Source organism: Chrysochloris asiatica, unplaced genomic scaffold (genome assembly GCF_000296735.1).
Source record: "Chrysochloris asiatica unplaced genomic scaffold, ChrAsi1.0 scaffold00077, whole genome shotgun sequence".
Taxonomy (NCBI): domain Eukaryota; kingdom Metazoa; phylum Chordata; class Mammalia; order Afrosoricida; family Chrysochloridae; genus Chrysochloris; species Chrysochloris asiatica.
The window spans coordinates 4,755,646-4,768,101 of record NW_006408595.1 but is presented as its reverse complement, the minus strand read 5'-3'; the positions used below and the strand labels follow the sequence as shown (position 1 = coordinate 4,768,101).

The window sequence follows — 12,456 nt, the reverse complement described above, 5'->3', positions numbered from 1 at the left end:
TAGAGGCTGGCCAAAGCAGTGACCTTTGATTCTTAGCTCTCTCCTACACATGCCACTCACACATCCTAATATGATGGCAATCATAACAAGGTCAGTTGTTGTTGTTAAGTACCGTGGAGTCAGTTCCGACTCACAGTGACCCTGCACAGGGTTTCCGAGGCTGCAAATCTTTACCTGAGCAGAAAGCCTCATCTTTCTCCCACGGAACAGCTGGTAGTTTCGAACTGCTGACCTTGCAGTTCGCAGCCCGATTTGTAACCACTGCGCTACCAGAGCTCCTTTATAGATACATGAAAACCCACAAATTAGAGCTACTTTCTTCTACTGAAACTCTGGAGTCTAAGGAAACTTGTGAGAAGGTGACCTGAATTCTCCCAGGAAGAGAAATAAAAGAAAAGATCTCCCTCCTCCCTGCTCTAGAGGGCAACCTACTTACACAAACCAAAAATGAATTAAGCCCATAGTGGTGGATTCTAGGACAAGCCATTGTGTACAGACTAACTGTAAATGGAAAAACAAAAACAAAAACAAAAAATACTGTGGCACACCTCAGGGCTCATAAGTACACTTTACAAAGTATGTGGTGGTAGTGTGCCGTGGAGTCGATTCCGACTCACAGCGACCCTATACAGGGTTTCCGAGGCTACAAATCTTTACAGAAGCAGAAAGCCTCATCTTTCTCCCACAGAACATGTGGTACTTTCGAACTTCTGACCTTGAGGTTAACAGTCCAATTTGTAACCACTATGCTACCAGAGATACAGTAAACTATAAAACTATATGAAAACAACTATGTTGTTGTTGTTAAGTGCCGTCGAGTCGGTTCCGACCCATAGCGACCCTGTACAGGGTTTCCGAGGGTGTAAATCTTTACGGGAGTAGAAAGCCTCATCTTTCTCCCGTGGAGCGGTTGGTAGTTTAGAACCGCTGACCTTAAGGTTCACAGCCCGATTCGTAGCCACTACGCTACCAGAGCTCCTTACCATGTGTTAAAATTCCATTCAAATTCAATAGAATTTGATTGTAAGTCTATAATATTTTTTGCTTGTTTTTTTTTTTTTTTTTTTGCCCTAACATGGTTGCTTTTAAGTATTCCTAACTCAGAAATCAATCTATGCTATTTTGTAAAATTAAAAAGCACTCTAAAAATGTATAATGATGCCAATATTTGATTAAAGAGTTCAGTAATGTGTTAGAATTAAGCCATGATTTGTCAAGAAATGATTTGCCCACCAGATTTAAAGCGACAAACGAAACATATAAACGAACTTGTTGTGTTGGTAAGTGCCATTAAGTCAGTTCCGACCCATAGCGACCTATATAGAATTCTCTGAGGAGCGGCTGATGAGTTTGAGGCTTAAAATGACTTTGCAGTCCTGCACATTAACCCACAGCGCCACACCGGTACACCATAAACAATCTTATGCACCTACAGTTGAACATCACTGCTTTATGAGGCAATCAGGTATGCTGTACCATCAAACACACACAAAGGCAGCACTTTGTAGATTTGATTCAACAACATGCCTAACTGTCTAGTTCTGGTCTGAGCCTGAATTCCTGTGCAGAACTTTAGCCAAGAAAACATGACAACTATCAAAGAATTCTCCTTTAGCAGTGCAAAATGAGTGTAATGACAGAATATGCACAAGGTAGAAATTGCAGAACCATAAGAAGGTCTAGTGAAAATCTCCTGTTGAGACTGCATTTGTGTAATTATTCCTGCCCTACTATACTCAGCCATTTACAGAAGCTACTTGCTTGACATTGTTCAAATGGAAAGCGATTCTAAATGGAGAGAAGTACGCCTTTTGTGTTGCATTTGATTCTGAATTTCAAGCTAAATAAATCAACCCATCCACCACTGTCATCAAGTTGGTTCTGACTCATAGTGACCTGATAGAACAGAGTAGAGCTACACCTTCGGGTTTCCAAGACTGCACATCTTTACAAGAACAGATAACCTCATCTTTGTCCCAAGGAATAGTCAGTTGGTTTGAACCTCCGATCTCTTGTTTAGCAATTCAATGTTTAACCCATTATACAACTAGGCCTCCTTAAAAAAATAATAAATAAAAATAATAAAATCAAGGAGATCTTAATCTATATACTGAAGCAAACTCTGCAGTTTTCTTATAGACTCCATGGAACTCCACCCCCATGCCCTGGTCTCTAGAAGTTGAGAGGAAGGTAGACTATTGTGCCTCCTACACTTTCCTGTCATACAACATTGACTAGGAGATGGGGTGGGGGTGGGGGGGAAGAGGAAAAGGTAATCGAAGATATTTGAATGACATCCACCCTTCTATGCACTTCTTCACTTTGGGGTTATGGCTTCATTGCCTGCTATGGTAATAAAAATAGAGGCTGGCCAAAGCAGTGACCTTTGATTCTTAGCTCTCTCCTACACATGCCACTCACACATCCTAATATGATGGCAATCATAACAAGGTCAGGACAACTGTGTTAATATTGCCCCCTTTCAGAGTTGTACCTAAGTCTCCAATAGCATCGAGGACATGCTATGATTTCTTTGAGACTTAAAAGATGGAAAAACAGCTTGCAAAAAGGTGCATAGGTTCTGGTGTGCACTCCGGAAAGCAAGCCCAACTGAATTCTTGCTATGTTCAAAAGCACCCTTGACAGTATTTTCAGTCTTTGGTAATACTTTTACACCTAAATGTTTTAACTCAAATACAATAACTGATTTTATTTTCTGACTCTGCACATGCAAATATTTTAACAAATTTGGATATGTAAAAAATTAGAAATAGGTCAGTACAGTTGCTCATAGAGATTGACTCCAAACACTAATTAATTTGCCTTGCATGTTGTGAAAAATATACCATAAGAATATTTTGCCTTCTTTTTTATTCTTTTATCATATTTAATTACATTAGCTTTACTGGAATGGAACATTTTTTTTTAAATGATAATACTGTTGAAGTTGTGCTTTTCTAAAGTTTGGCAAATTGTTATGATCAGTATTGGAAGTAGAATTAAAATCTCTTTAACTATTGAATCTAACCTTTTTCATATCTATTTTATCACTTAAATGAGAAAAAAAATATTATGTTATAAAAACAGCTAATAGATATGTGCTAATGTGTCCTTTCAGTAATTCACTAGACAAATTATTTTGAGAATATATCTTGAATGTAACTCTTCAACTTTTCTTTTGATTTTTTTCCTCAGTCATCCAAAGTTTAAAGTATGTCAACCAGTGCCAGTTAAGTCATACGGATAGTTTCATAGCATATAAACTATTTTCTACTCTTTACACTGCAAGCAAATTTATTTGTTACACAAGGCTTATATCAGCATGGCCATTTGAATTTAAAAAACTGAAAGAAAGAAATTATGAAATTTTTCTCAATGCACAAATCATTCATCACAAAAACAGAACTGAAATTACTCCATTTTAAATCTGTTTTTCTGTCTCTGTTCATTTTTCATTAATCAATATGTATTTTTTGTCTTTTTAGCTTGCTTCAATTTAACTGGGTACGTAATAACAGATAAGCTAAAATAATAATTAACAAGCATCACATACTTCTAACCTTATTTGAGACACAAGGATATTTCACATCACATATAAATGCACAGGAACACACACGCTACTTGTTTAAATACATATTAAATAAAGCCACATGCATCTATTCATTTTGAAAGGCTGATTGCATCACTGAACAGCTAAATATGAGAGAATTATTTATAATAATCTTCTCTCCAATCTATTTCATGCTACTTAACAGACAGCATTCCAGAATTATACACAACATCTAACTCATTTCCATGCTGCAATTGTGTTCACGTTGGTCTGTCATAGAATTGTAATAAAATAAATGTATTATCATTATACTCTAGTATAAAAGATAGATTGAAAATGTATATCATTGAGGCAAATTTCAAGTTTTGTCATTAACTGCTAATATATGCAAATCAAGGTAAATAATAATAATAATGTAGCTAGTTATAAATTCTGATTTGAATTTCATGGTTGATCTCTTTATATTAACAGATTTAAATAAGGTTTTCTCTTTATCTGAACAGATTTAAATAAGGTTAGTCTGACATACATTAGTAACAGTATTAAATAGATGTCTATGTATACTTGGTTTATAAGCCACAGTTTTTATCAAATTACCTCTTTACAACCACTAAATCATTGGGTTTTTAACAAAAGTTCTAAATCACAATATAAAAGTAAAACTCTTCTTCATTTTTATTAGTACAACATTAATGAAGCATATATAACATTGTTACCTAGCTAGAATAAATTATTTTCAAATCCCCAATACGTGCTTCTGTCTTGATTCTGAGTATGTATGATTGAATACATGTATTCAGTTTCGTCAGCCCTTCTAATAGTATCAAATGTAGGCAACGATTTTCCATTGAACTTGAAAAGTTAGAAATAAGGCAGAAAGTAAGAAAGATAAATTCCGTTTGTTTAAATTATGTTGCTGTGTAAATCATACTGGACAACATAGTAAGTAGAAACACAAAATTCTGACTTCAGAAGTTTCAGCATGTAAAGGTTTCCACTAGGCAAACTGTCAAGACAAATTGGATAGAATCAGTGAAAACAGGCCTTTGCTTTCTTGGCTATACAAGTTGAAGGAGAAAATCTTGATACAAGAGATGTCTTAAGATAAAACAACAGTTTTCCAGCCAAAGGCAACTCCTCTCACTCCCAAAAGTTCCTGACTAGTCAGCTAATTTCAAAATGTGTTCTTTAAAAAAAAAAAAATCACAAAAGAAAAATAACTATTGGCTCTTCTATATTCTTTATACTTGTCAAAGATCAAATAATTACAAGTACAACTTTGTCAAATGCATAGATTGTAAAGAAAAATCCAAAACTTTATTCAAAGTTTAATAAAGAAAAATGGCTCCATCCAGATAGCATATATAGGTGTTCAGAAAGCAATAGTGCTTATATATTTGAGAATTAAAACCTTTTTTTTCCCCCACTAAAGGATGGAGGAACCCTATAAACCTTCCAAATGTCTATATAATACATTAGAAATAAGTTCACTTACAAAAGTAATCTAATAATTTCAGGTAATACCAAATAATACTGTCTCAGTTAATAAAATGTCCAAAGAACAGAGAAAGCAAATGGCAGTGACCCAAAGGTTCATTATCACTAGTTTATAAGTATTCACTTTATCATCATCAAAAGCAACAATACAGCTATAACACACAGAAGACCAAAATAGACTACCAACTTTTTGCAATAAGAAAAACAATACTTCTATTGGCACTGCTGCTGGATCTCTACTCTACTAAGTGCCACACCAAGATAAAGCAATACATTTGGCAATTTTAAATGCCCAAATATTTCTTTAAGGATAAGATCTGTGTTTTATATTGTTCTTACCTCAATAATTCTGTCATGAACCTCTAGGCCATCTGTTCTGTCAGCAGGTCCATTTTCCAAAATTTTTGAAACATAAATTCCTTCAGTTGATTTTTCTTCTTGATTATTCTATAAAGAATATAATCCTTAACATTAAGAAATACATAAAAGAGAATTCGAGTTGGATAAAGAATAATTTACTGAATGCTGCTTTGCCAATCTTTCTCAAATATGTAAATCTCTGGCTTAGCTAGCTAGGGATTTGGCTCTGAATTTTAACTTACTTAACATTAACTAGTCATTAATCAAGATGGCAGTTTTAATGAAGAAGTGCAGCATTTCTGACAAGATTATCTGTTTAGTAGAAATTTTTGAGTACACAGAAAAAAAAGCCATGGAGAAAGGGCATGCACAAGGTGATAGAAAGCAACTGGCTCTGAAATATCACTTTTAAAACATCTCACTTTTGAAGAGAGGTGGAAAGTAAAGTGAGATAACATTAAAGGTAGAAAACGTTAAAGTGGGGGCAGGGGGAAGAAGAAGAAGAAAGAAAAACATATCCAGTTCTTGGTTTGAGATCTGATCATAGTTTTGAAAATACAATTCAGCTTCACGATGTGATAGATTTGGCAATACAGCCCCAACTGTCTATTCACAGGAGGGACTATGAGCTTTGCTCAAGTGTAAAGTCCCAAAAGATCAACTCATATACTACAAGAGAACTTCTTGAAAGCTAATCTTTACACATTTCCAGAATGTGCAATTTGCCTAATAATGATTAGCTAAATCTCAAATGCATATCCCCAATATGGTACAAATAAGAGATTTTAGCCAGTCAAAGGAAACCAATTATATTTAAAACTGACTTAAGGAAAATATTCAATATCCTGCAATCATACATTGTATAATTTTAAATGTCATTTTCTGCCTAGCAGGTTAAATAAAATTCTTTCTCTTTAGGTCACCTTTCTTAACATAAATTATGAGAGACTCTTAAAAATGTCCCATGCCATCTAAACGTCAAACACCTAATGAAAATTTATAAACATATTCTTTATAAACATATTCCCTAGGGGAAAAGTGGACAAAATGATTTGGAAAGATTCCTACCTTTTCATAATGGGATGGGGAGGGGCAATTTTAGAAACAGAAGCACAGTTGTTTTCAAAATACTAACACAAGGAAGACATATGTCATTGCCATCCTGACCTAAACCTAGCATATGGACAACAACCCCATTATGGTTTCCTTGGGCAACATCTGCAATGCAGGATGCAAAAATTTCACAGCAGTTTATAGGGAAAAATAAAGAACATGATTCTTTTAAACTTCACCACCTTTTTCCATTTATGGTCAAGTGAAATTAATGTAAGATTTGGAGGCTATAAAAGGACTTCGCAGCTACAGGTGATGGTAGAAGCTAATATTTTAGGCATTTTAAAAACAATTGGTGTCAACATGAAGAATGTTATTCATTCAACTAAATCAAAGTTTCTATTTGGGGAGCTGACATTTCAAATCAGCTAACTTTTAAAATATGATATTTTCTATGCAATTGTGAAAATAATTACTCTTAATTTCAATATGCAAAACAGGACTGCGGTTTCATTCACTAAACATATTATTAACTCCTTAGTCGGTGTTAGTCTGTGAAAATTGAGTAATTTGACTTAATAAACAGGAAGCACAAGCAGGAATATAATTACCTAACATACATGTTATCAAATAGAAATTGCCTGTAAACATTATAGTTAAATATGCTTAAGAAATCAGTCAGCGGGTTATAAAATTTAAATTAAATGTGCAAAGGGAAAGAGAAGTTGTCTGGGTTTTTCTTTTTTCCATCAAAAAAATTTAGAATATTTATATTATATAATAAGTGATATCTGATAACAAGCATAATCATAAAGAGTAAACCATTTTTTTAATACTAAAAAATCCACAAATGAAAATTAAGTCTCCTATTATTTTAAAGGCAACTATTGCATCGTATATTAATAAGGTACATTACCTGATTTGGTCGACCGCCTATAATATTGAATCCCAAGGTGTCACTTTCTCTTTCTAACACAATGGTGACTATCTTACGTTCTCCAGCCTAGAAAATAAAGGATAAAATGACTAAGTAGCTAAAAATTGTGAGATAAAAATAAATGCCACAGGATAGATTTCCCCCTATAAATAAATACTTTAAAAGGGGAAAATCTTAAAGGATTATTGATTAAATCTGGAAGGTTAATATTTTTTCCTAAATTTACTCTGAAAGTCTATACTATAGGAGTATTTGAATAATTAGACACGAGAAAAAGGTGATTTACAAAAAAATGATTAACTAACTGTATTTTTACACATGCTTATCTTTTACCCTAATGCAGCATCTTCATTATGACTTCAACGTAAACTAGAACAGATTTCTGGCTTAACCCTGCAGGTATTTTTTTTCCCCACCTCTTAAAATAAACTGCTCCATGAGTTTACAACTATTTTATATAAAATTTTCATTTGGAAAATCTTAAAGGATTTATTTATAAGTTAGCCCTGGTGATGTGGTAGTTAAAGCACTTAGCTGCTAATCAAAAGATTGATGGTTCAAAGTCACTAGTCTTCCAGGGGAGAATACTGTGGCAGTCTACTGAAAGAGTACAGCCTTGGAAACCCTATAAGGTGGTTCTGCTCTGCGCTTTATGGTAACTATGAGCCAGAATGACTTCATATCATTGGGTTTGGTTTTGGTTTGAGCTATTTATAAACTTCTTTCAACAATAATATTCAGATTGCTCTTGTTATATCGTATCTGAGGGATAACAGCAATCCTATAATTATTAAATAAAATTTCTTTCAGTCTTCAATAATTACTGAAAAATTTGTAAAGATTTGTGATAAAGTAGTATGTATTTCTATTTATGACCAGATAAATAGAAATTACATCTACTATTCTTATAATTGGGAGTCCTGGTGTGGTGCTGTGGGTTAATGCACTAGACTGCAAAGACGCTTTGAACTATAAGGTCGGCGGTTCAAGCTCATCAGCTGATCCTTGGAAACCCTATACAGGGTCACTATGGGTCAGAACTGACTCAACAGCACTTAACAACAACAACAATTCTTATAACTGATAAAGACAGTTTAAATATAAGATGAAATAGTTCCAGACTAAGATGAGCTTTATTCATATTTAAGAATATTCTTAACTATCTAGGAAAATTATATACCTGGCAATTATTTCTGAATCATAAAGCTTCATCACCATCATCACCACTACCACCATCACCGCCATTCCCCAGGAGCTCTACCTAGGCAGTGCACACAGCAGCCCCTACTGGTAGTGGAAAAGCATTGCTGAAAGAACCAAGAGCCTTTGAAAAATTAGCCTGTAAAAGGGGCTCACTACCAGGAACCATGGATTGATTTACTGCAAAGACTTCTGGATAGTTTAGTTCTAGCTGTTGCTTCTTTCTTTCCCTCACAAGCCTGGGACTAAAACCTGAAGGAGTAATGCACAGGGAATTTTTGTGCTTTGGAGTCCTCATATTTTGCAAATCTATCCATTTATATAGGGAGCCCAGGTGACCCTGTAGTTAATTGCTCGGCTACTAACTGCAAGTTTGGTGATTCCAACCTGCTTCTTACCAGAAAGTTGTGGCAGTCTGCTTCCATAAAAATTTACAGCCTTGGGAATTGTGGGGAAGTTCTCTCTCCTATAGGGTCGCTATAAGTAGGAATCCACTTGTCAGCAAAGGCATTGGTTTTGGATATTATAGAGATTAGAGAGAGAATCATAGCATGCAAAATTTCAAGAAGCAGCGTGCTTCTTTATTAGGGTAGAAACATTTTCGCCCCCTCACTTCAAGAATAAAAGCTTCCAAACGCCTGAGTTGGAGGCAGTACAAAACAGTCCCAAATAAGATTCCTCCTGGGTTGCTCCTCCCCAGGAGTGCTGAAGAATGAAAACAGCTCCTTGAATGGAGTGCAAGTTCTGCTAAATCCCTGCTCACCATGGCAGCACCCAACAATGTCAAACACAGTACAGAAGCCCTCCAGAAGAGAAGTAACAGCTTTATAAACAAGCCTCTTCGCCCTGGGTACTGCAAAGAGGCTTGTTTATTCCGTCTGAAAGCCAGGCTCCAGCAGAGTAGTTTGGGACTAGCAGCTTGGACAAAGAAGGGAAACAGCCGCTGCCTAGAGCTTCCAGTGACAATCTGACTACAGATGGATGTGGCTGCTTTGGAAATGGGTTTTCCAAATCGCCTCCTTACACACACACACACACACACACACACACACACACCACCGATGATGACACTCAGAGGCAGGAAAGTTATCCGTGGAAAGTCACTACAGTTCTAAGAAATCCCATCTCTCAACTATTGGGGTTGTCCTGGTCCCCACGTTCCCGTTAATCCTTATAATGGGCAGAAGGCAGCTGATATGGGCAATATTGCAGGGAAACTAAGTCGTTCGACGCTAATGCCATTCCTAGGTGTGGGAAAGATAGTGTGGTGGTAAAACTGGTGACTGCAGGGGCGGAATGGTGTTCATTTCCTGGTTTTTCTTTCATTTGGGGATTATCGTCAAGGGTTAAAAAAGAGAGGGGGGCGTGGAGCAAGAGAGTGAAAGATGGGTAAGGAGAATCTGAGTGGGAAAATTAGCTTTCCCAAGTCGTGTTTCTCCGTGGGAAAGTTGCAATTGAATCTGTTGAGTTATTTCCAATCCTACTGCAAGTGGACAGAGTAAAATGAAATACAAAACACTTGACACAGGTGAGTCTGAACAGATGACCTTATGGTTAGCAGGTCAGTGCTTATCCTACTGGCCTGCTACCCGTAAGCTCAGCAGTTCAAACTCACCAGCTGCTCTTGGAAACCCTATACAGGGTCGCTGTGAGTCGGAACAGACTCGACAGCACACACCACCAACAAAAACCAACACATATATGTAAGATAATAGTATAATATGATCAGGCTGGGTGGATGCTTTTTACTACTTAGTAAGGAAGGTAGTTGTTTTTCAAAGGAATCCACGTTCGTCTTTCCATCCCAATCCATCATCCCCCGGTGCCCACTCCCTCTGTGCTTACCCGGCTATAACCTTCGTCCAGGTCGCTGGCGAAGTTGCCGACATGAGCCATGTACTGGTTGAACTTCTCCTGGTACCTGCGGGCCATCAGTTGTACCTCACTCTGCAGCGCCAAGAGCTGCGCCAGTAGCTCCTTCTCACGCTGCCTCCAAATTAGGGCCCGCGGTTCAGGCCCCTGCCTGTTTTCTCTGCGGCCTCTCGGCTGACTCCGGCGCGCGCCCCCGCACCAGCCGGCCCCGGGCGTCGGCCCTCCGCCCCCCCGTGCGGGCACGTCCCCGCCGCCGCCCCCGGGTCCCGAAGCACAGCCCAGGCGGCCGTGTTCAGGGCGGTAGTCACAGCGCTCAACGTGCGCCGCCAGCTCGTGCAGTCGCACGGTGCGGCCACAGCCGCGGACGCGGTAGTCACACTGGATGCGCAGCTTCTGGACGAGACTGCGCAGCGGCAGCACCCGGTGCAGCTCGTCGGGAGCCAGGGGCTGGCACTGCAGAGGGCACCGGCGCCGCCGCGCCGCCCAAGGCAACAGGCAGCTGGCGCAGAAGACGTGCCCGCACGGTGTGCACAGGGGCTCCTCCAGCACTTGGCTGCAGAGCTTGCACTTTAATTCCGAGTCCACTGCTTCGGGGAAGCGCTCCAGGGCAAAACCCATGTTAGACAGATGGAGAAAACCCGGGAAGGAGTTGCAGCGAGTGAGAGTTAAACCGGAGCCACTTCCTTAGCTTCGCCCTGGGGCAACGGTGATGCTGAGGCCGCTGCTCTTGGAGGGGAGGAGACGGAGAGTGGGGTGTGATCTCAGAGTAAGTTTGGCTAGAAGTTTTCTGGCTCAAGTTAGGGCCCCAGACGCCGCCGTATTGATGCTAATAGGCGCTACACAGCTACACAGAGAAAGACCCCCACCGTCTTCGCTACTGTGAGACTTCTTGCTATTTTTTCGCCCCCTCCGGAGATGACGCTTGCTTAAAATTGCCTTTAAGGAAGCTGTGTTCCCCTTTACTCGCTTTGTGAGCTTCCAGCAATCAAGGTTCCTTGCCCATGGCAGAGTTGGTGATGGGAGGGGCGCGGATGTTAAGAAGCAACTTCAGAGCCTGCCGAATCCTCTTCGTCTGTCATCAAGTCAATCCTCAATAAATATGTTTGAAATAGATATACTTTGGTTCTTTCCAATCAGTCAACAACAAAACTACCAGCTAAGGAGCTGCGACTTTAGGATATCACTATTAAGTATCCGCAGAGCGAGACTTCTCAGTCAGGTTCCAAAATTCAGGTGAGTGTAGAGAGGTGGGATGTCTTAACTGAGCAGCAAAGATGAGGAAAAGTCCAGGTGCCAACCTCTGGACGTTTTGGGGAGTGATAACAGCCACTCAGGACTTCTGGTGTGACGCTGTAAAATCAGCACCGGACGGAGAACCACAAGGTTGGCAGTTCAAAGCCACCAGCTGCTCCTTGGAAACCCTCTACAGGGTCGCTATGAGTCTGACTGACTGGAAGGCACTTAACAACAACAGACACTCAAGACCTCCTAGCAAGTGAAGAAGTTGGAATTATGTCATCTGGCAGTCTGACTCCAGATTCAATCGCGACCCGTCCATGTTCCTAATTCCACAGGCATTTTGCCACTGGGAATAGGAATGTGATGATTCTGGCAACTGGAAAAGATAATTACAGAGAGGAAATATGAAAGAAAGCTATAAATAGCAGAAAATAAATTATTTATGACTGCTTTCCTCGATTTACCCTGAGCTCTGGTAGCGTCGTGGTTACGAATCGGGCTGCGAACCTCAAGGTCAGCAGTTCGAAACTGCCAGCTGTTACGCGGTATAAAGATGAGGATTTCTCCTCCCTTAAAGATTTACAGCCTCGGAAACCCTGTACAGGGTCGCTATGAGTCGGAACCGACTCCACGGCATATAACCATAACCATGCAGCATAGGATCCAAACTGCCCCCTCCCCAGTATAACTCTTCAAATTGCTAGGGTTGCTGAGATTTACTGCAAACCTGTGGTAAAGGGTTCCTCAA

At 39.0% G+C, this 12,456-nt stretch overlaps 1 protein-coding gene and 1 pseudogene across 1 annotated transcript in view; both read right to left on the bottom strand.

Moving 5' to 3' along the window:
* PDZRN4 (PDZ domain containing ring finger 4) overlaps nt 1–11,087 on the bottom strand; it is a 551,428-nt gene extending 540,341 nt beyond the window's left edge. The window contains exons 1-3 of the mRNA XM_006865304.1: nt 10,443–11,087; nt 7,377–7,463; nt 5,387–5,494 (exon numbers count right to left, since the gene is read on the bottom strand). Of these exons, the coding sequence (XP_006865366.1) occupies nt 5,387–5,494; nt 7,377–7,463; nt 10,443–11,087 (840 nt within the window). The remainder of the gene's footprint in view (nt 1–5,386; nt 5,495–7,376; nt 7,464–10,442) is intronic.
* Nucleotides 11,088–11,979: 892 nt separating this feature from the next.
* LOC102839577 overlaps nt 11,980–12,456 on the bottom strand; it is a 49,423-nt pseudogene continuing 48,946 nt past the window's right edge.